A 25548-nucleotide genomic window follows, 5' to 3' on the forward strand; every position below is an offset into this window, starting at 1 on the left:
CCGCAGCTTTTTATAGCGCCAGGGACCCCCATATACTACCGCATAAAGCCCCCTGATTGCCCCCTAGTTAACCCTTTCACCAGTGATCACCATATAACTGTTACAGGTGACGCTGGTTGGTTAGTTATTTTGTTATAGTTTCAGGGCACCCGCCATTTATTACCTAATAAAGGTTTAACCCCCTGATCACCCGGCGGGTGTCATTTGTGACTAATAACTGTTAGGGCAGTTAGGGTTAGCCCCCTTTAGTTCTAAGGTACCCCCTAACCCCCCCAATAAAGGTTTAACCCCGTGATCACCCCCCGTCGCCAGTGTCACTAAGGCTGGGTTCACATTGCAGCGGTTTATGAGAACGGATGTGATTCGCACCGCACTGCAGTGCAAATCACATCCGATCTCTGTGCGATTCGAGTTCAGCTATACAGATAGTATGGCTGAATTCGTGTCGCACCCGCCGCACCCGCCGCAAACTCGCACGGGACCCTTTTTTTGGTCCGCAGCAGAATTGGATCGCATGGGTGTTCACACCATGCAATCCAAGTTTGCAGATCGCACTGCAATATGCGAACTGATCTGGGGGTGTCATTAACATTTCACTGACACTCCCAGCAGTTCGCATAGGGCAGTGTGAACTGCCGCCGGGAGGCATGCGATGCGGGAACCCGCCGCGCATTTGTGGCGTTCCCGCATCGCTCCAGTGTGAACCCAGCCTAATAAGCGATCGTTTTTCTGATCGCTGTATTAGTGTCACAGGTGACGCTAGTTAGGCAGGTAGGTATTTAGGTTCGCCGCAGCTTTTTATAGCGCCAGGGACCCCCATATACTACCGCATAAAGCCCCCTGATTGCCCCCTAGTTAACCCTTTCACCAGTGATCACCATATAACTGTTACAGGTGACGCTGGTTGGTTAGTTATTTTTTTATAGTTTCAGGGCACCCGCCATTTATTACCTAGTCTCACTAGTGTACCCCTAAATTTAGGGGTGTCTACTTTCCAAAATGGGGTCATTTGGGGGGGGTTTGTGCCATCTTGGCATTTTATGGCCTTCAAAACTGTAACGCCCTTAGAAAGCCTGAAGGCGGTGCTTGGTTTTCGGGGCCCCGTACGCAGCTAGGCTCCCAAAAAGTCCCACATATGTGGTATCCCCGTACTCAGGAGAAGCAGCAGAATTTATTTTGGGGTGTTATTTCACATATGCCCATGGCATGCGTGAGCAATATATCATTTAGTGACAACTTTGTGAAAAAAAAAAAAAAAAAAAAAAAAAAAGTTTGTAATTTTCCCGCAACTTGTGGCAAAATATAAAATATTCCATGGACTCAACATGCCTCTCAGCAAATAGCTTGGGGTGTCTACTTTCTAAAATGGGGTCATTTGTGGGGGTTTTGTGCCATCTTGGCATTTTATGGCCTTCAAAACTGTAATAGGTAGTGAGAATTGAACTCAAAAATTTACGCCCTTAGAAAGCCTGAAGGCGGTGCTTGGTTTTCGGGGCCCCGTACGCGGCTAGGCTCCCAAAAAGTCCCACATATGTGGTATCCCCGTACTCAGGAGAAGCAGCAGAATTTATTTTGGGGTGTCATTTCACATATGCCCATGGCATGCATGAGCAATATATCATTTAGTGACAACTTTGTGTAAAAAAAAATATATATTTTTTTTTTTGTCATTATTCAATCGCTTGAGGCAAAAAATTAAATATTCAATGGGCTCAACATGCCTCTTATCAATTTCCTTAGGGGGTCTACTTTCCAAAATGGGGTAATTTGGGGGGGTTTTGTACTGCCCTGCCAATTTAGCACCTCAAGAAATGAGATAGGCAGTCGTAAACTAAAAGCTGCGTAAATTCCAGAAAACGTACCTTAGTTTGTAGATGTGACAACTTTTGCGCAAACCAATAAATATACAATTATTGACTTTTTTTTTACCAAAGACATGTGGCTGAATACATTTTGGCCTAAATGTATGACTAAAATTGAGTTTATTGGATTTTTCTAATAACAAAAAGTAGAAAATATCATTTTTTTTCAAAATTTGCGGTCTTTTTACGTTTATATCGCAAAAAATAAAAATCGCAGAGGCAATCAAATACCATCAAAAGAAAGCTCTATTTGTGGGAAGAAAAGGACGCAAATTTTGTTTGGGTACAACATTGCATGACCACGCAATTACCAGTTAAAGCAGCGCAGTGCCAAAGTGTAAAAAGACCTCTGGTCATTTACCAGCAAAATGGTCCGGTCTGAAAGTGGTTAAAAAAATACTTACAAGGGCACATCCAGGGGTCCTTTGGCGTGGGTGTTCAGAAACCCTGCAGAAGACATTGCTCGCGTTATGAGGTCAGTGCCGCTCTCCTCAGGGGGTGTGTCATGCCCATGACTGCCTTGGCTCACAGAAAATGGGTTAAATTCATTAAACTTTGAAGATGATGGTGACAGAGTGGTCTTTCTCCAGGGACATTGCCAAAGAGAAGGTGAGTATTGTAGTCAAAACTGCATTTTTATTTAGACGTTGAGGAAATGTGTTTTGTAATTAATATTTAAAACTGCAGCTATGCTTTAAATTGCATATGAAATTGTGTGCAAAATGTCTAAAGAAAATGCATGAATGTGAATGGTGCCATTCATTATAACCACTTGCCGACTGGGCCTTTTCTGGCACTTTTTGTTTACAAGTTTAAAATCAGTATTTTTTGCTAGAAAATTACTTAGAACCCCCAAACATTATATATATATATATATATATATATATATATATATATATATATATATATATATATATTAGCAGGGATTAGAGAGAATAAAATGGCAATGGTTTAAATTTTTGTGTCACATGGTATTTGCGCAGCAGTTTTTCAAACTCAATTATTTTGAAAAAATACATGTTAATGAATTTTAATACAGAAACACAATATATAACCCAATATTTTGGTACAATATAAGAGATGATGTCATGTCAAGTAAACAGATACCGAACAGGTCACGTCTCGTATAATGGTGACAAACTACGCTACTTAAAAATCTCCATAGGCGATGGTTTAAAAAATGTACAGGTTACCTGTTTAGAGTTACAGAGGAGGTCTAGCACTAGAATTATTCCTCTCACTCTAACGTTCATGGCGATACCTCACCTGTGTGGTGCAAACACTGTTTACATATGCGTGCACAAATTACATATACGTTCACTTTAAAAAAAAAAAACATTTCTTATTTTATTTTTTATTTCTACACTGTCCCTTAATTTTTTTTTATCACTTTTATTCCAATTACAAGGAATGTAAACATCTCTTGTAATATAAATAAGGGATGACAGGTCCTCTTTATGGAGAGATCTGGGATCAATAAGACTTCAAATCTCTCCTCTACCTTTAAAAGCAAAAGACTGGTGCTCTGATCTGGTCTCTGGTAACCTCTATGGCCAGCTTTGCGAACCCTCGGATCATTTCTCTGGCACACCGGTAAAAATGGTAAGCCCAAGAAACACCAGCAAGTGGCGGGGGGGGGGGGGGGGGGGGGAGACAAGCCCTCCTGCTGTTACTGAAAGTGATCCAGCCGCTCGGACCGCTTTCATGAGAAAGCCAATCAGCTGAAAAGAAAAAATATCGGGGGTTATGGCTTATAGCTTCAGCCATAACTCTGGTAAACCTCTTGCAAGCTGCCATCAGCAAGTGGGTAATGGCACAGTGCAAGCACATGCAGGTACATTTAGCAGCACCAAAAATGCTGTATGGGGAAATAGGCAGAGGTTTAATTAGATCTTATGGTTTGTAATACAAATATCTTCTTAGGAATCAATAAAACAATAAACGTTATCTATCTTTTACCTTGCCCTATTCTGGTTAAAAAAACAAAAAGCTTTTTTTAAATTTTATTCATACATAATTAAAAGGTGCAAAAAGTTGCCAATACTGAAATAAAAACGAAGAAAAGACCCCATCTTGCTGTGAATTATACTGACATCAATATGCAAATACTGCATGGATTCTGTATAATACATCATACAGCACAGATTTCTAATCTTAGCCCCATAAATATTTCACAGGCAATCAAGTGAATTTTCACAAATAAATAGGATGTAATTACTGGCCACAGCTGTTCTGGGACATGGTCGGCCCCTGTGGGATTGGCCTATACAATAACAGACATACTGTTTATATTCTCTATACATGTCTTTCTTTCTACCCTCATTAACCCACAATATATACATATTTTATGACTAGTGTCAGACTCCTGAGTATGTAAAAAAGTGCATTTGTCTGTCTATATATATATATCTGAATTCATACTGTCTTTTGTAAAATTCTTTCAGTTTTGTGTGTTAACGTGCCTTATGGTACACAGTTTTCTTCATTAACACGTTTGCACAACGCATGCGGTTTGCAAGAGCCTTGCATATACAGAAGGTCACAAGGTACACGGTGTGGAAATGCAATACATGTGCATGCTACTGAATTGCATTCAATGTATGTGCTTGGAAAACATACAGTATATGTTGGCACAATAAAATGTGTGCAATCTGTTTGCAGAGGTGACTGGTTTACGGGGATTTTGTTGGATAGTGTTACACCACTTTGAACTGCTTAGATGGTAACTCATCTTACACCAGTTCTACACCAAAACCAGAACAATTCAAGGAAAACCTCAACAGCTTAAGTATGACAATTCTGGGTCTTTTGACTTTGACTTTCTAATCAAACGCTGACAAATAAATACAGCGCAAGACCCATGTAACACTTGTGACCCTGTTGATAGCTCCTCAGCATCAAAATTGCTAGAAAGCAGCAAAAACACTGATCTGCTACTATGACGTAACTCCATCACTGGCTCAACCAGGGAGGTTTTGCTCCAGCATGGCTTGGAAAACCTGTTGGAAATCCATGAAATTTCTTACTTGTCAGCCAGCTGTTCTTGAACAATACAGACTAAGGGCCATAATGCTTAGGTCAAGGTACAAGCCTGCTGCTGTTTCAGCACAGGTGGTTAGATAAAATTAGACGTGGGCTTTTCACCTGTGCCCACTCATTCAAGCTAGCAACTGTGACTATTGTGCACAGAAATAAACCTGTCCCTGGTAGCCCACAATCCTCCAATTTATTTATTATCCACACTGCAAAGGTGCAAAAGTTCATCTCCTATTCACTAGTCTGTGAATAGTAACAATAAACATAATTTTCCACTTTACCCAATGGAGTTCCACGTGACTAGCTCCCCTTCCTCTCATAGCAAACATATCTCATGGGCAGAGAGGCCCCAGTCATTTGTAAGCTCTGACCACAGCGACTGGGGGGGGGGGGGGGGGATTAACAAAGAGAAATATGTTGTTTTCTAGTGTAATTATCAGCACACTTTCTATGTGCAACATTAACAATGCCAAGATACAGGTTGTAGGTGTTGCTGTTTTGAACCAGCTGTGCCAAGTCATGGTAAAAGTGATATATGACTGTTTCTTATGCCAATGTTAAGTAAAAAATGTCCTACAATCTGCACCATTACCATAGGGGTACAAATACTGTAGTGAGGAGGGGCAGACAGCAAGGAAAAGCACTGCAGGAGGGAATGGGAGGAGAGGTGGATGTGTATAGACAGACAGCGCACTACCATCATGCAACAAATTAAGGAATTATTGAGAAAAAATAGCCAATTTCTATATGCATTCTTATTTAAAGTTTTATTTGGTGAATAACGTGCTTATTAAGTGTGATTCTGTGCACTAATCTCTGTTGATGCCCTCATTGGAGTTTACTTGGGTCTTCTTTTCTTCCTCTCAGGTGGCCGAATGACGCAAAGGAAAGGCATGTTCTGCAGAGCAAGGCAAAAAAAAAAAGCAAACCAGTTGCTTTTTGTGGCATGGGTAAAGCATAGGTATGTTGTGCAAAATTGAATGTGTTGCCTATAATCACCACCCAGTTTACTCTAGTAAAAGTGAAGCAAGCAATAAGTATGGCCTTGGTCAACAGCAAAGAGAAGACAATTCATGTGTCCTTAGGCTATGTTTGTTGTGCAAACCCCTGTGACAACAGATCTTTGTGGCCATACAACTCCATATCACTCATGTATGAATAAAATATATGTTTTGCATATAGTAAAGTGTTAATTTTCTAAAATAAAACAATGCAATTTTTTAAATTAAGCCACACACTGCAGCATGAAAAACGCCTGCGACTCTGACAGGGCATACATATGTGCCATTGCTTTTTGTGGGATGTGTGGGGGGGGGGGGGGGTGGGGGAGTAGATATGAAGACATGTGACCATGGTGGCACTCAACAGTCATAATGTTTTGTATGGGGATACAGACTAATAGGTAGTGGCAGCAGTTAGCCACGCATGAGACAGAGACATCCAGGAACAGTCCAAGCAGGTTTGTCTTGCACCTTCAATTGGAAAGGAAGTAAAAACTCAACGCACGAGTTTATAACATAAAACACACCAAACATCTGCTCATCCGAGCCATCGACTAAACTTGTGTTAGTTCCTGACTAACAGGGTGCTCCCTAATGGCTTCCCGAAAACATACAGACAGCACTTCTACCTTTTTGCGATTCTATCAGAAGTCAGCCTTTTCACTCAGCAGCAGAATCTTTTTAAGCAGAGAAAGCAATAGAGCCTCTAGCATAAGTCAACTGAAATGTAAAAAGACCTGTGAACAGCTGAGACTAATTGAAGTCTAAGGCCGCGTACACACGGGCGGACTGTTCGCCCAACTTTGTCCGCTGAACAGTGTTTGGGCGGACAGTCCGCTCGTGTGTGGGCTTTCAGCGGACAGTTTCAGCGGACAGTTGGACGGACAAGGTTTTTTTCGGAATTTCCGAAAAACTGTCTGCTGAAACCTTGTTTCAGCGAACAGTCCGCTCATGTGTAGGCTTGTTCGTCAAACAAAGTTGCGCGCATGCTCAGAAAGGATTTTCACGCCGAAAGCTATAATGCAGTGTATAGGACGTCGTATTTTTCGTCCCGTCGTACGTGCCGTTCACATCATCGCGCACGGTTTCAGCAAACTGTTCGTTCGTCGTGTGTGGCCATGTCCGTCCATGCTAATTTTGAGCGGACTGTTTGCCGAAACTGTTGGACGGACAAAGTTGGGCGAACAGTCCGCGCGTGTGTACGCGGCCTAAGAAATAAATTGTGGTCCTAGGGATGGAGGCTTTCATTCCACCCAAAGCTCTACAATGTCTCAGGCCTCCAGGATCCAAAACAGAACCAAGTTTTCGGATATTGAGGAAACAATATTTCTAAAGTTGGAGCCGCTAATCATGTGTAGGTGATAATCCTAGGCAACACATATTCACCATCCACAGACCACAGTCGTGCCAGGCAGTGCCTTGCCATTGTTACCAGGAAGCAAAAACAAGGTGTAACATTTGCTATATATCAATACTGTGAACTCGCAAGAATACGTTTCTAATATTTTCTTGTTAATGTTTTCACACATTTACTATACAGTATATACTGTATGTACACATGCACAGTGGGAATAAAGATATACTATAAATTTAAAATATAAATACATACTATATAACCATAATCTAGTCTAAAATATAAAGTAGGGATGATGTAGGCCAGATCTATATAACTTTTACTAGACAGAAGTACAAAGGCATAGTACTGTAAGCCACTTTAGCATTCCTGTGGTTGTCAGAGATCAGAGCGCCAAGACATATGATCACTGTTGTACCTACATGATCCAAAATGATGCATGTGTTCATTAAATTTTGGAATTGGCTGCTGAGCTTAGCTGATTTACTGTCTCCCTGCTCACCCTGTGATTTAGCTGCCAAGCAAATTAAAATCTCTTTGCACTGACAGTTCTTCAAGCCTCTCCACCATCATATCCAATGCATCCAACATGACACACATGTTTAAAACAAGTGAAGCAATAGCCACACTGATATACATGAAAAGTATCTGAAAATGTATTGTCTCTAACAATAGGATTCTAGCTCTGCAGTTTAAAAAGTAAATTAAAGAATCTTCCTGGTTTCCACAAATACTGGTACCTTCTTTTTTTCTATATATCTTTATGAATGATGGATATATTTATAAATGTATTTGCATATAGTGCATTACTAAAAGGACCTGAATTAGGTTGTGATGACTGCTAAAACTTTTAAAGTGGCTCATGTGGGTTTAATAATTGTACCTTTGAAGGAAAGGATGATTCCAAGCCCCATGGTGGGAAAAGGTGGCATGCCAATTAAAGGGTCCCAAATTAAAATATAAGATGGCTTACATTAATTAGCATTTTCAGTGTCATTCATATTCAGTTTAGGAGGGGCTGTGCAGTGTGTTTATCTGGATAACACCTAATAAAATATCTGAAAGATATAGCAAAATACCTCCACCTCACTGATAGCCAAACAGATTCCTATCATGAGAGAAATATGGAGGCCGTCACTGCTGAACTCCTGAAAAGCTAGCTGTGTGGCATTTTTGCAAACCATCTAGCAGCAGAACAAGTATTCAGATCACATGTTCTCAATGTACTTGCAATGGCAGGCGTGGTATTTCCCTTTACGTTCAGTTAAGCTACTGAAACATATAAAAATAATAGCATTCACAGAAAAAGATAAATTGTGTTGTAGCTTTAAAAGTCATTTATGCAGCAAACCACATGTTGCTTCTATGCTACTTCTCCATTTTTTGTACTTGTAATTTTAGCACCAACACGAAGATTTGCAGAGCTATTTGTCCTGCAAAAATACATGTATATTTGTTCTGTGCAAATGGGGCAAAACGATTATGGTTATTGGGGTATTTTCTCTCAGGTTGAATGTTATTCATTCATATATATGAAGCGAACTAAGAAAATACTGCTTAATGGCCACTAGATAGAGATTATAGGAAATAAACACTGGCTTAAAATAATCGATCGCTCAATCTAGTGTCAATAATGCAGTATTTTTTTATTTTTTTCCCCCACTTTCACAGTACAAATGTATAAGGAGAGTCACAGGACAGATAGCTCTGCAAACATTTTATAAATACATCCCTATGATTTGGGGGCATACCTATAGAGGAATTTGTGCACTAATATTTGTATGTCAGTTCCAGGCTTTACTGCATCCAAGCCCATCGCTATGTATTATGTGTATGCTGGTTCCCAAGCTTGTGTTCCGGCCTGGACCACTGGCTGATTTGAGCCTGCATGACATCAGTTCCTGGGCGGCGGCCATCTTGGTTTCTGGGAGGCACGTACGTATGATGTCACTTTCAGTGTAGTGGCAATTTTACCCTGGAGGTGGTGGACATCATGGCTAGTGGCGGACAGCCCAGTCTGGCAGGTCCTGGCATTCTCCATTTATGGAGAGTGCCAGGTACATCAGTCAGTGGAAGCAGTTCTATTGGTCCATGCCAGCAGGGAGAAGACCTCCTTGACTCTTACAGCATGCCCCCATTCCTCCCATTGGGTGCAGGTCTCTACATGGGTGTTGCTGGGAAGTGTCCTCAGGAAGCCTGGGAAATATTTGATGAGGGCTAGCATCTTTGTTGCTCATACATGCTGAGACTTATAGACATGGACAAGCGCCGATGTATGGTGATAAAGTAGATCTTTGGTACCTTTACACAAATGAGTCTAGGCAGTTAGGCCCTTTTCTTTTCCGCATGTTGTGACTACCTCTGATTGGTTTTATCTAAATTTGTGGATTTTCTGTAGTTTAAAGTGTCGTCCCTTTTTTTTCCCCCTTTTTGTCTTATATACAGTTTCTAGATTAATATGGCCCTGTTCTGGATTACATACCTGTCCAGTTAAAGGATGAGACTTTTTACACCTAAAGTAGGCCATTTGGACATAGAAGATGGTTTTTCAATGACCCGGTTATAGTTATTACTTTGTAGGCGTTGCTTATATTTGATAAAGGACCCCAATATAATCCAATAGTTCATTTTTTTTTAATTCATGTGACCTACAGGTAACACAGTAGATCTTTGATCTATGTACATGGTCTCCAAGAGGTGACCTTTTAATGTTAAATAGGTTTAATGAATTTAATGATATGGTTATATAGATTACACATTTTCTGATTTATGTACAATTCTGTTTAGCTTGTACTGGACTGGTGCGAGGCATGATGATGATAGGTCCCTCTATTTTTCTTCATTGATCTATATGCCTCCCCAAAGCCTAGGAGCAAGCATGAATCTCTACTTGGGAGTAATTGTTTTTTTTAAGTATTTTTTTTCTTTCCTCCTCCCCCTTCCCTTTTGGATAAGCTTTTTTGACCACCTTTTGGGCCCTATTATATACTGACATGTAAATACTGCTATCTCTACTGTTTATGTATATGATTGCATATTCTATGTGTATACCCATTCACGCTTCTGTCATATGTGAATATGAAGTCCTGAAGAAGCGGTGTAGTCCGCTAAACACACTGGCAGATGTGATGTGTGACAGTAGCCACAAAATATTTTAATTGCTGTAACTTCCATCAGGATAATTTTAAGATATTGTATAATAAACTATGATTTTTTTTTAAGTGTGGTATAAAATGAAAATACAGACTGGTCATCCTTAAAGATCCTATTATTGCTCATTTTTCTTTCAGAACTTTTCTACTATTGGGTGTATGCCCTACCAGTATATGGTGATATTAAGATTAATTCGCTGTTTCCTTCCCACATTTACAACTTAAAATTTCTATGTATGATAGGACTCCACAGAAAAGCTCTCTCTAGTCACCATCTCAAAGGCAATTCTCTAGTGACACAGAACAATTATTGTTAATGCAATTATCTATCTATTTATATATATATATATATATATATATATATATATATATATATATATATATATATATACCCAATGCTAAAATTGCTGTCTACCACAACCAGTCCCCTTGTTTTGAGTTGCATGGCAGCTGCGCACTCTCCTTTGGATATAGTTATATTCTTGGACAGCCATTTATATAAGACTGGATGACTTACTTATGTGGTGAAAAAGTGCCAACCTGGTCTATATCAATTTCAAACAAGGTAGAGATGAGAGACAAGATGTATTTCATTTATGTTCACTGTGATCATAGTGCCATATTAACCATATAAACTTTTTGTTCCTAAATTCCATGCACAGCTCTTTATAAATGTGGTGTATATTGTTAATATATATGAGAGAAACAGCTAAGAAAGGTTTGAAAATCAGTATCACAGGATTAACCGGGAAGGGCTGAACTGACAAACTGATGAAGACGGCCATCAAATGTGCTTTTAGGAATAGGAAGGACAAAAAAAAGAAAAACAAATAGGCAGGAATGTTCACTATAAAAGTAACCTATATATAAACTTACAAAATGAAAATGGTAACAAAAAAGGGATAGGCATATTTGCCAGTCTGTGTTAAAGGCATCAAACACGCAACATGTCAATTAAATGAAGTGCATCACTTCTCTATGGAAACCATGTTATTTCTTACAATAGATATCACTTATGTTTTTTTTATATTTCTGGAAATTGAGCAGATCTGCATAGGCATGTAAATGTATATAAAAACTACAGGCCTGTACAAATAAAGATAGTATGACTTCCATATGTACTTACCACCGCCTGGATAAAATCCCCTTCAGCATGCGGCAGGCAGCAAGGATCCAACGTAAATATTGACACTAAACACATCTTCTCGCACTCTTTCATACTGTCTCAATTAAAGGCATTTTCTTCAACTTCTTGATCCCTAAATTAACCTCCCTGAGAAGAGATTACTGTTTGCAGCAAGAAGAAAGAAGCTTTGAACATTCTGCCCTTGAAAACAAAGTAAATTGCACACAAAAACAAGATAATCTAGGAGCTTGTTTGATGGTGGGAGAGAGAAGAAGCCAATGTCAGTGCGTCTGTGTTCAGCATCTTAACAGCATGGTAAAGGACGCAGGGAGGATACAAAGTAACAGTCCAGTGTTATCAGGGTCATAGAGATGCTACTTGTGTCCAGGGATATAAACATCAAACCAGCCTTGGCTGGATCATGTGTCTGGGGTATAGGATTTCACAGCACATCAAGACTTTGTTTCACAGAACATCCAGACTTACCGCCCTGGGAAACTTCACATTTGTCATCCAGTTGTCCGCAAGTTTTCTTATATATAGCGGGAGTAGTGAATATAACAATTGAAACATTTCTTAGATTAGTCAGCAGAAGCTTGGAGAACAACATTTACTAAACACACATAAGGAACAGAGCCTGTCCCTATCCTCTCCACCACACACTGCATTATTCATTATGCTGCATCTAGAATGGGTGAAAGGTGATCTGGGCTAAAAGAGCTGCCAGTATGAAGGCTCAGTCACACAGCATATTACTTACACCTGTTAGGGTTTCCTTTCTTTGCTTAGAGAGCTTTCTGGAAAAACGGCAGTTTAAAATGGCCAATCTTCTATCTTCAGCTCTGTTAATCTGTGTGATCCTAGATGATAGAAGATGGATCTAGGGCTGTAGTTTCCCACATTCTAGGGTATAGCATTAGCTAAAATGCAACAATAAAACTGAGGCTAATGGCCCCAGAGGCACTGTATGGTTTCAGTACTATACATTCTGCAACTAAATGTATGCATTCAGAATTCATCAGATTAACACCTAAAATATGTAGGTAGTAATGATTGGGCCACCAATCTTGTGTTTTGAACACCAAACAACTTCCAACCATAAGAACCCTCTCCCTCTTCTGACCTTAGTTAAGAAAGCCACCCATAGGGGGCTGCCATGGGGTCTACATCCTGGCTTTGTGATGCCTACCACAATGTACTACAAGGTCCATGGGTTAGACATTTTGCATTTGGGGAAATCTCAAAAGGTTCCCTTATAACAGTAGCACCATTATTACATACAGGGGTTGGACACAAATATGGAAACACCAGGTAAAAACAAATTGTTTACCTAATATGGTGTTGGCCCACCTTTGGCTTCCAAGACAGCCTGAATTCTCCTGGGAATTGACACATATAAGTGGTGGATGGTGGATAATGAAATCAGATACCACTCTTCATGCAAAAATCATTCCAGTTCTCCTCTGTCTCTGACAGAGCTTCATTTAAGCCAACAGCAGGAGCACCAAGCCTTTCCTAAGCCAGATCACCATGAGGGTGGAGCCTGGAGTATGACGTTGTTGCAGGAACTAAGCAGAGCAAGGCCATCTTCTCAGTTGGAAACTCAGTATAGACATTTCAAATGCTGATTTGAACTGACTACCATGTGAGTGACTTCTTTAATACTTTCAATTACATGAAGTTTTAACATATTACGCTATGATGTGCATTTTTTTGCTTTATTGAGACACACTCATTGGGCCCCAAATGTGCTTATGGGACATCCTTTATTGTCATGGTGCCAAGATTTGGAACCTTATTGAAGGGATACCAGATGAAGAGAGCCGTCCTGGAGGTTGCCTGGGATAACTAATAAGCATGTTTGACCCTCTGTAATACAGGGTCAACAATGTCTGGTAAGAGGCTGTATGTGGTGGTGTCAAAGGTGGTGGTCTCCAGTCTGGATCTAGGTTTCCTGTTTAGCTACCATTTAGTCTTAAAGCTGAAGGACTTTGTGTGTTATATCACCATAATTTTGATCTTCTGTTATAAACCTTTGTAAACAGGTAATTTTTCTCCATCGCTGATGAGACTGCATTGATGGGCACTGATGAGGCTGCACTGATGAGGTGGCACTAGTGGGCACCGATAAGCCACTGGTAGGCAACACTAATGGGCACTTATTGGCAGCACTGGTGAGCACAGATTGGCAGCACTGGTGGGGCTGCACTGATAATCAGGACACTGATAATCAGTGCCCTGATTATCAGTGTACATATCCCTTTTAAAGAAGCCAGTTATCGGCTCTCTTCTCCTCTCCTCATGCTGTCAACATGTGGAAAGGAGTCCCGATAACCGGCTTCTATTTACATTCATGATCAGCTGTAATTGGACACAGCTGATCACAAGGTAAAGAGCTGCTAATTGGCTTTTTAACTCAATCTGTGATCAGCAGTGTCCTCCAGACACTGTGATCACAGAGCACACCGCCCATGCCTGTGTGCCGGGCGCAATCACATGAGGTCATCATACGCCGGCCTCCCAGAAATAACTGTTCGAGCTGTAGCCGTCATTTGGCTTATAGCACGGTCGGCAAGTGGTTAAAAAGGAGGTGGGGGGGGGGGGGTCTTTGCCGTTTGTCAGAGTGATATTTTAAGAGCACCCCACTGATTTTAGCTGATTTTTTAAAAAGTATTTATTGATGAAAAGAGTTATAGTGCATTTTTAATATTTGTGAAAACCAATAACAAGGCCGTTACTTTCACACCTGCAAATTATGCAGTGTTTCCATATTTTTCCATATTTTTTCATTAAAAAAATCAACATTGAGATATTTGTTTGTTAGCCATCTAATCTACACTGGCTTAATGGCTGCTCTGATGTTGAGTTGTTATGTACAACATGCTAATTATTTTCCTAAAGCCTGGTACACACTATCAGGTTTTTTTTTAGTTCAACCCAGCGGGCTGAACGAAAAAAAAATTGAAGAGCTTGGGAGGAGATCATGTACTAACAATCCGATGATGGTACAGCGATCTCCCCCAATGAGCTATTATGTTCTATCAGCGGAATGCCCCCCCCCCCCAGCCAGAACACACCAGTCAGTGGCCAAGAGCGCTGATCAGATGCCGATCGGCAGAACTTTTTCAGAAGACGGATGTTTGCCATACACACGGACCGAATGTTGGGCGGTTTCTATTGAGCGATATTCCATGCGATATTCGGCCCGTGTGTACGCCCCTTTATTTGTTATCTAGTCATGAATTAATTGCCAACATGCTAGTCTAAAGACAGAAGGTCATGAACATTTCAGTAGCTCATATATAAGGCACTAAGGCGTGTTTGTTCAGAATTTTCAAAGTTAAACTCCAGGCATTATTTTTTAATCACAAACTTACATTGGTCTAGCTAAATACCTATTTTCAGTGATAGTCCCTTCCATCTAGTGGCCATAATGGGGTATTTTCCGGATTCATGCTATTCTTATGAAAAAGAGCATTAAAATTGGACAATAAATAAACCCCCAACATTTGATTTTGCAGGCATTGGCACAGAATGAACGTAAATGCAGTTTTGGAGGATGACTAGCTCTCCAAATTTTTTACTGCTAAAAATGGTATTAAGTCTCAAAAAATAGTAACTTTAAAGTGTGCATATTATAGATGACAGTTAAAAGACAAACCATTATACACCTATACATTATAACAGTAAAGGTCTTAAGTAACCCCATTTTGCTGAGAAAAAAAACATTCCCCTCTGGGTGATCTATGTACATTACAAGGAGTTTAACAAACTTTATTGCAGATTTCTACCTTTTGTTATTCTGAAAAAATAGTGGTTTGTCTGTGTCCATGCGCAAAGTAAATGGGGGTGATTTTTGCATTAGTGATCAGCTGCTGCACTTGTAGGGCTGTAATGAGGAGAGCGGCATGGTCTACGTCCCTTTAGATGTGATTAATCCTTTAGGAGTATCTCTCCAAAAATGAAATGTTTGCTGTAGAGGATGTAAATATGCCCAAAATCTGCTTTATAGCTTAGTACAAACTTCTGGGAAGATAAGTGAGCCGATTACAGAAACAGGAAGCTCCTGTCAGTAACCTTGCCTGGGTTAAGATGATGTCTTTAGTCGGTTGCAGAAGGTAGAATTTCCTTAGTCTCCTCTTCCCTAGTGAGGCCCCATTCACACTTCACGTAGAGAAAACGTGCTCCTGTGTAATTTTTTTTGCATGTTGCACATAGGGGAGCCCATTAACTTGCACGGGATGCCCCATGTGTGACAAACATGCAAAAGAATCTAATGTGCCAAATTTTGACAACATGCATTTCGCCAAGATTTTTTAAGTGTTTTGTCGGGCAGCAAAATAGCACTGTGTTTGGGGTGCCATTAAAGCAAGATTCCACCCAGAAGTGAAACTTCCACTTTAAGGCCTCCTCCCCGACTAATGTTTGTGAAACTGAGCTTTTGGGGAGGGGGGCAGGTACTTGATTTTGACAGGCACCTGCTCTCACTTCCGTTCCGGCGATTGGAAGTGAAAGTTCTCCTTCCCAAAGTCTTCTGGGACACATGACAGGTCCTAGCAGACTTTGGGATCAGTCACAAAGCACAGCGCCGCTCGAGCATGCAGAGTGGGCACCCGGCTGTGAAGTCACAAGCTTCAAGGGGAGAACATGGCTGCGGTGAGTACAATGCTGGATCGTGGAACTGGTGAGTGGCTGTTTATTAAAAGTCAGCAGCTTCAATTTTTGTAGCTGCTGACTTTTAATACACAAACAAATGACTGGAACTTTGCTTTAAAAAATAATGCACCACAAGCGCATTACACATTTTGCCGTGTTTCTGAAAACGTGGGCAGAAACTCACAATTCTGCTAGTGTTTTAAGATGTTCCAAATGTGAATCCAGCATTACTGGACTGCAGGATTGTAACTTTGTAGCAAGTCACAAAGTGAGAACCTGCAAAAGGGGGCTGATCTGTGTCAGAACTTTGTGAGCAGCAGAGTGAGATAAGGGTTAGCATTTAATCCTGAAGTCTGAAAAAAAATTTAAAAAATCCTTTTATAGAGATAAGAAAATAAAATCATTGTCAGTGGGTATACTGTGATCTTTGTGAGACGTAATATCTAGCTAAAGGTTTTAGACCTACAAATTATTTAGCTACATGCATTTAACATGAAAAATGATATCTGATGCTAGGTACACTTTTTTTTTTCCTGTAAAAAAGTGAAATGTTGTTTAGTTTGTTAGAAACGGGTGAGAACGAGATAAACATTTTTTTTTTTTTTTTTGTGAAACACGGCTGTCTATAAATTATTCAATGTATACAGTGTATTTTAAATGTAAAGCACAACTAAAGTTTAAGTTTAAATTAGCATATTCCAGGTGAGTCAAAACAAAAGGAGCTTAAAGTCTTACAATTTATTTTCTTTAGAAAAGCTTGCATCCTGCCAGCATGTTCCCGAGTGGGATCCTTGATCTGTGCGTGAAGGCAGTAGTCTCTCTGTAGAGGTCCAACGGGCCTCCGTACTCAAAACCAGAGCTTTCCAATCAGCAGGTAGCATAAGCTTTTTTGCTTGCAGAGCTATAGGTCTGACTCAGCAAGGGGTGTCAGACATCTGCGAGGACACCGCTGCTTCCACACAGAGAGCCAGGGTCTCACTCTGCAGCTGATTGCAGGAGACTGGCTTTTCTACTCAGGATGTAGCTGCTTCAGAAAGAAAAAAATACTAAAATTGGACATCTTTTTGTTTTGATGCACCTGTAATGTATTTAGCTGGTTAAACAAAAGGTTTAATCAGGTTTTAAACTGGCAGCCATAATTGCACTAATTATGTAGCACAAAGTCTTCATAGATATGTTTGTTCATTTATACTGCCACGCAAATTGACTTATATGTTATTTTTTCCCCCTATTGCACACAGTTAACTTTTCAAGATAAACTTTGACAGAACCCCCCCCCCCCTCCCCTTCTTCAATGGCATATCACCAGGGGGTATAATATTTCAATTGTAAGTCTTGAAAAATGATCCGATACATCAAAGTACACAGTAACACTGCACAGTGACAAAGTCAACAAACACAAATCTAGAAAACATTTCTACTGAGGTCCATACATTTGACAATGTAATGTGTAGCTAGAGCTAAAGTCTTAAAAGAGAACTCTAGCCTCACTGAAAAGCAGAATAACATTTTACTTTGAGAAGCTAGACACAGCTCTTTACTTCCTTTTTTTACTTTGCATGTACAAAGGAGAAACAACTAAGCAGATAACGCCTTGGAATTAACAAAACTGACCAAATTGGTAAAGTTAACACAACCCAAAGACTCCATTTTAGTATCCCTTTGAAATCCATGATCTAAGTACTCCAAGGCAAAAAAAAAGACAAGCCACGGGTATTCTAAAGCCTGGTAAAACTGTATTGATGAGATCTGTTTGGCTAGTGGCACATTGGGGGCAAATTTGGAAGACCCCCCCCCCCCCATACTCCCCTTTGGAGAAATCCAAATGTTGCTAATTTCTTTACTTATGAGGATCCTATTGTGTGGACACGACATGGGCAATACGTAAAAAGACTAGCCACCGGTATTCTAAAGCCTGGTACACACGATCAGATTGTTGGCCAACAAAGCGCCAGACTTTTGTCTGAAGGGCATGTGTAATAACTTGTCTTGCATACAAATGGTACACAATTGTCGGTCAACAAACACGAACGTAGTGATTTACTACGAGGAATTTCAGCTCTTGAGTGCCACCCTTTGGACACCTTCGGCTAATGTCGTGTTTGGTGAGCATTGAGTCACAGAATGTGTGTTTTTACTTTCAACTTTTCTGTGATGGACTTGTGTACAGACAATAGGAAAATCTGACAACAGACAATTGCCCGTGAAAATTGACTAGCCTGCCATCCAACATTTGTTGGTAGAAAGTTGGACAACAGTTGCCTGATGGAGCGTAACAACGTTTGGATTTTAGGCCAACAGTCTGGCATCACACAATTCCCTGCCGAAAATCCAATAGTGTGTATGACGAGGCTTTAGTGTGGCCCTTTCTAGTGGAGCCATCTCCTTCATAACACATATCCCCTCCAGGACCCAACATCTCAGGGCTTCCTTGCTGGTGCTGAAATCTCACCAGCTTCTACCGGGTTTACCATCTTTGGAACCTTGATTGATCAGAAAGGGATAACTCCTGCACATGCACATAGGAGTTCATCCTGGCCCAGTGGCATGCCAAGAATGGACACTATACATGCATTCTGTGTGTATTCTAGAGCAGCGTTTCTCAACTCCAGTCCTCAAGGCACCCCAACAGGTCATGTTTTCAGGCTTGCCATTATTTTGCACAGGTGATTTGATCAGTTTCACTGCCTTAGGTATTACCACAGCCATTTCATCTGAGGGAAATCCTGAAAACATGACCAGTTGGAGCGCCTTGAGGACTGGAGTTGAGAAACATTGTTCTAGAGAACTTTGCAAGCAATAAGTAAGAAACTTTTAGTGCAGATACTTTTCACCTAAGATTCACACATTTTTCCAATTAGAATTAATTGGTACAGTTGTGTAAATCCTGGGTGAAAGTTGTGTGAATCTAGTTCACTTCTGTAATTAAAATAATTCCTGTTCACAAGTTTTTACAAAATTCAACTTTAATGCACAAACAGCGATGCTCTTTTCTTGATTAGAGTTTTATATGATTGTGTCAGTAAGAGGCTACATAAACTATTTTGTAGAATTTACACATTCTCGTATAACCAACTTTTTTTTTAACTTTTTTTAACTTTGAGAAACCAAATGCTTTAAGACTTGATGCAGATCTCATTTAGAAAAGCTCAGCAAAAACAGACCCACCCAAGTACCCCACCCTGTAATTCCAATTACCTAAACCAACAAGAAACCTATGAATTGTGAATGATTTCTGTGTGTTGAGATTACCTGTGGTTTGTTTAAGGTGTACCTAGAGAAAAAAAATAAAAAATAAAGAAAAACAGAATACTAGAAGCAAATTGTTGTTATATGTAATTGCCCAGGATCCCACTAATTTCTACATCCTTGCTTCTTACTGTTATCATGTATAATTGACAATGGCTGGTAGTTGATTTTAGTAATATTTTATTATGAGGGAGGATGACAAATCAGAAAAGCCCACGCTGGACAAGAAAGGACAGAAAAAATGGCAATCGACCAAGCAGCAAAGCTTGCTGTTAGTTGGATGAGCTCCTTGCTGAGCTGTACATGTGGCAAGAGAAAATGATGAATCGTTCATCCAATAAATGTATTTTTTTTTTTAAGATTTTAGCGCAGAGCCACTTCCCCCATAATCTCATAATATACTCAATACTAAATTTCAGCAATGTGGTTATTACTGTTGTGCAACCTATCTGGGACCACAAAGGATTTCTTGAAACTCTTCTCAGTCCTGGACTCTGTGCAGGAACAGCAAAGGTTCTGTAAATGTTAATGGAAAGTCTGTATGAAGCTTCCTATGCTGTTAACGATATATGAGCTAACACTGGTGACTGGGTTCAGCAGTGGGAAAATCTTGATGAGTTGCAGTGTAGTGCCAGGTAGGTCACCTCACCTAGCAAACATTGCCAGGAGCCGCATTATAGGTAAGAAGATTACAAAAATGCTGGGAAAGGGAGAGGGGCCCTGAGATAGGGAAGTGACTGTATCCTATATGAGAAAACTTTATTGTTGCCTATAGCAGCCCAATTCATTAAAGTGTATCTATATCCAAAAACAAACATGCAGAGTACTACAATTACCAGTTCTAAGGCTACATGCACACTGGGCATTTAACCCATGTGTGTCAAATACCAGCATTTTTGGATGATCAGGAGGTACAGATGTAGTATCCAGCCCCACTGCCATCAGCCAATCCAAATTTATGACTGGCTAAAATACGCAGTGGTCTGGTGCTGTACCAAGGGGTACTTGCATTTAAGGCTATATGCGTTCAGGGAAGTATGGCAGGAATTCAGAAATTCTGCATTCCGGAAATATCTCCCTGACAGTGTATGCCATATGCCAATTTTTTTGCTTAGAATAAAAAGATCACGATTCTTTTGGCATAAAATCTTTCACATTATACCAAAAAAATAGGCTAACTTTACTGGTTAGTTTTTTTTTTTTAATTCATTAGTGTAATTTATTCCCCCAAAAAATTGCATTTGAATGACTGCTGCGCAAATACAGTGTGACATAAAATATTGCAACAGACACCATTTTATTCTCTAGGGTCTCTACTAAAAAAATAAATAAATATATATATATATATATATATATATATACATATATACATACACACACACACACACACACATATATATATATATAAATAATGTTGTTTGGGGGTTCTAAGTAATTTTCTAGAAAAAAAATAATAATTTTAACTTGAAACCAGAAAAAGGTTTAGTGTTTAAGTGGTTAAACTTCCCTCATTTTTATACCAAAGTGTATTCCTTTGATCCAAAGAAAACACTGTTACAATATTTAGATTTAAGTTCCACTGCTAAAGAATGTTGTGCTTCTTGGCAGACTGCCTGTTTTGTTTTGTTTTCTTCCTTTCTGTAGCTGAGCGGAGAGAATTCTCTGCATAGAAAGAATCAGGAAATACTTTTTTTCAAGATCGCAACGGGGAAAAAAATCCCCATAACGATTCAAAAGGTTATTCTTCCTTCTTGCATCAACATTTGTTTAGGATCCAAAAATACTCAGTTACCCCTGACCTTGACACTGAAAATTGGGAAGATGTTTGGATGCTCCCTTTTCTAGGCTTATATCTGTTTGGGACAAACTCATTAATTACAAGTTTGTCCACTGTGTTTATTTGACCCCTGCTAGGCTGGCAAATTTTTGGGGGGATAACTCCTTCACTTGCTGGTGTTGCTTGGCAACTGGGGCTGACTTAATGCACGTTTTTTGGGAATGCTCAGCTATTCAGACATATTGGGCTGCAGTACTTCAATGTACACAATATATTACTACCATTCTCCTCCAAAGTTCCATTGTCTCTTGTGCTTAATAGAGGATTTACCTCCTACCAAGGCTATTCATACTCTCCTTACCTTTTATTCTGAAAAAAAAACTGCTGCTCCAACAGTTTTGGCATGGAAAGCTTTAATTAGTAAGGCCCTTCCCTTATATAAGGCCAATAGGGGATAACTAATAAATTTGACAAGGTGTGGGGTGGATGGGTGGCGTCTCCACTTACAGTAGCGGATTGAGTTGTACGATTTTGTGCATATTTTGTCAAGCTACATACTGCCCTATTGCCCCTTACAGAAGGGCATTGATCTCTAGCGTTCGTTAATCCTATCCCTGACTATTAACCTTGGTAAAAGGGGACCAGAGTGGATTTTTTTTTGCTGCCATACTGTATATTATACATGCTATTGTAGAGAGGTCCTTTTCTTCTAATGTCATATTGCGGGACACCTGTATTAACCGCAGGCAATTTTTTTTTTTTTGCTAGTTATAACTGCAGCTTGTTACTTTGTGACTGCATTCACAGTTTTTTTTTTTTTGTATTGTATCTATGTAAATTATTTGGCGTTTATATGCAGAATTGTTCAATAAAAAGAATTTCCCCAAAAAAATAAGTTGGTCAAAATGCACAAATTTGCATCAAATTCATGCATTATAGCTGATACTTTACATTACATTACATTCACATTACATTTTCTGTACCTGGAAACAGGAATCACAAATGTGAAAAAGCCCCAAGTCACATCACTGCTGCCCCAAAAAAGTCACATCGTTGAGGTACAACAAAGATATTTTCTGGCCAGCAGAACCAATACATCATCTCATATTTATTGTATTTCTGCCATAGAATGCCAGAAATATCTTTACATACTTCTAGCAACTTCTGATATTTCTTTTATCATTAGGGATGTAATGGAATGTCACATTTAAGTAACACAACATTTTGGTTGTGCAGTTTCTACTGCTTAAGATTTTTTTTTTGTAGAAATCTATAAATAATTTTTATCGTTTTTAATAGAATGAAGTGGGACAACTATATAGCTGCTAAAATAGCACTGAATATACAGAGTGGTATCCATGAACAAAAACAGAACTTGTAGTCTTGATGAGTGATCTTTCATTAAACACACATAAGTATTACTATTTCTCTGAATCCTCTACTTATTCTGAAGAAATGTATGTATTGTACAGAACAAAATCTCAGCTGAAAAACAGGCAGAAGATCTTTTTTTTTGCCTTTTATTAAAAAATTCTTGTGACCCAAAAAAACGCCACAGCAGGAACAGACTGGAGCTAACGTGTTTCACACTTCAATATAGTGCTCAGGCATAGATCTGACGATGACTAAGCACTACATTGAAGCGTGAAACATGTTAGCTCCTGTCTGTTCCTGCTGTGGTTTGTATTTTTGTTCACAAGAATTTGAATAAAAGGCAAAACGTTTTTTGAGTGCGGCTGTCCAGATCTTCTTCCTGCTTTTGATTGCTATACGCATTTGCGGCACCTGGGCTTCCAAGATTGATGAGAAGGTTTTCTATTGTTGCTTGACCTACCTGGAGCGGTGATATCTCTCTCCCTACCTTAAAGCCTCAGGGTGTTTTGTTTTTTGTAGCTTAAAGCTTAAGTTAGGGCATGGTTTTGACATGAAGCAGTGAGGATGATTCTCCTGTGAGTTCCGGCACTCGTTATAACAGCCTTTATCGCAATAACTTCCTAGCCAAGGAACTGGAGGACTTCACAGACAGACGGCCTAGGCCACTCACCGTGTGGTTCAGGCGCTGGCTCCCCCTCCCATCATAGGCCCAATTCCAGGCGCCGGTCCCCAGTATCCTCTGTTGGCTCGAATGGGGATAGGAGCCCGCCCAGACACTCAGGAGTCGCAGAGCCAGTGAGCGGTCTCCCCACTAAGTCAGACCTGGCCTCCATGCTATTCATCCTTGAGAGAGCAACAACGCCTTGATAGACACACGGCGGCCATTAGAAACCTGCAGGCTACTACCTGCAATCTTGCCATAACATATCGAATGGCTCTCTACAAAATCAAAGACTAGGAGAATTGCAACAGGCACAACAGCATACGGATCAGAGGCGACTAGGGATGATGACCTTACCGCCTTGATTCACAATATCTTTACAGCTTACTGGGCAATCCGGTAGATCACCCCTTGAAGATGGATAGAGTTTACCGGGCTCTCCAAACCCGCAACTTGTCTTTGAACACCCCAAGGGATGTCATCTGCAGGGTCCCTTTTTTTCGAAGAAAAGGAGCAGAAAGTGGCGCAGAAACGCCACTCTGCCACACCAGACTCTACACCACAAATGGGCTAACTCCCTGTACCATAGATGCAATATCCCGGAGTGGGGTTTTCACCTCTGAATACGGCAAGCATCTATCACCCTGTTTGTTGTGTTTACTCCTGCTGTCATTTCTGTTCAATTGGACAATTTATTCACTGCTTGTCGGTGACCTGGTTGTACTGCTAATTGTAAGATGCACACTTTCGTGTCTTTTCCTGAAACGTTTAATATTGCAGAATTGTCTTATGTTCAGTGCCGGCACTAGTTTGGCATGCGTGGTCTGAGACCCAGGGCTGCATTACCCCCCTTACGGGGCACCGTTTGGCCCTATTCCCCCTGTGTGGTTGCCCTCACTAGGGTGATATGCCCAAGGGTGCCGGGCCCTGTGCCTGCCCTGTCTATGCACCGCAAGGCTTTTTGTGCATACAATGGACATGTATGTATGTCAGTTAATGTTTCTCAATTGACTTTCTCTGCTCGTGTTCTATGCTCTCTTGTTTTTCCTTTTTCTGCCCTTTTCTCCTTCCTGCATTCCTGACTCTCTTCCCTTCCCTGCCTCTACCTCAGACACCTCGGTTGTATATTTACCACGAGTCTCCTCGATGGTTCGAATGGCCATGACAAACCCGATTTCCCTCAATGTGAGGAGACTTTATACCCTCGGTAAGAGACATAACCTTTATATAGAGAACTTAATTGCTTGCAGGGAGACATTGTTTTCTTGCAAGAAACTCACCTTACTAACACTACCTCAGTCAAGCTATATTCACAACAGTACCCTACGTGGCTCTACAGCCTTTCAGATATTAATAAGGCAAGGGGGTGGCCATTGGATTGCAGAGGGGAACCTCCTTTACATTAGAAACCACTTTGAGTGATCCCTCTGGAAGATATCCATTCCTGAAAGGCAGCCTGGGTAACATGCCCTGCACTCTAGTAAATGTTTACGCCCCCAACTATGATCAAGCTGGTTTCTTAGCCACCACTCTAACCAAATTGAAAGACTTTGCTCGTGAATGCATGCTCTTGGCCAGGGACTGTAATACACCCATGGAACCCATCGTGGACACCTCTCAGGGTAGATCTAGCATCCCTCACAAACGCCTAGCTTTTATCCACAAACGGTTCCATGATGCTGATCTGGAGGGTGATGCATCTGCAAGAGAAAGACTACACTCACACCTACATTGCACCTATTCGAGGATAGATTATTTCTTTATAGACCATCACCACTTAGCTTTGCCACTACACTCCTACATTGAAACCTCGGCGATCTCCGACCATCCTCCGATTATTCTCAAATTCAAAATCCTGTCCCTACCCTTAAATTCCACAAACTGGAAGTTGAATGATTCCCTTATCTCTGATGGCACTGACAAAAAGCAGATTGGAGATGAACTCTCTCTATTTTAAGGACAATATGACCCCAGATGTGTCACCTGGTGTACTCTGGGAAGCTAATAAGGCGTATCTATGTCAGAAGCTCATAGAACTAGGTTCTAGGAAAAAGAGATAGAACCCATCTACAATCACAGCTAATCAAGGACATAAGAGCCCTAGAGAAGAACCACAAAACGTTACACTCACTGTCACTCTACCACTCTCTGACTTTGAAGAGAGAAGAATTAAAAGCCCTTTTCCACTCTGAACGTAAATCTCAACTCCGCATAGTTGCCCAGCACTTCTACGAATGGGGTAAAAAAGCCCTGTCGGCTTCTAGCTCGCTCACTACAGAAGACAAAATCAACATCCTTTA

The 25548-nt window shown here is 40.4% G+C and overlaps 1 protein-coding gene across 10 annotated transcripts in view; it reads right to left on the reverse strand.

Moving 5' to 3' along the window:
- IQSEC1 (IQ motif and Sec7 domain ArfGEF 1) overlaps positions 1–25548 on the reverse strand; it is a 1458014-nt gene that overhangs the window by 288253 nt on the left and 1144213 nt on the right. The window contains exon 1 of one of the 10 annotated variants that reach the window (XM_077452174.1): positions 11532–11827. The exons of the other annotated variants lie outside the window; for them this stretch is intronic. Within the exon in view, the coding sequence (XP_077308300.1) occupies positions 11532–11560 (29 nt within the window). The 5' untranslated portion in view covers positions 11561–11827. Of the gene's footprint in view, positions 1–11531; positions 11828–25548 lie in introns of those variants that run through there. 10 annotated transcript variants of the gene reach the window in all.

This window comes from Lithobates pipiens, unplaced genomic scaffold (assembly GCF_037356315.1).
Source record: "Lithobates pipiens isolate NorthernLeopardFrog02 unplaced genomic scaffold, aLitPip1_a1.2 Scaffold_23, whole genome shotgun sequence".
Classification (NCBI taxonomy): domain Eukaryota; kingdom Metazoa; phylum Chordata; class Amphibia; order Anura; family Ranidae; genus Lithobates; species Lithobates pipiens.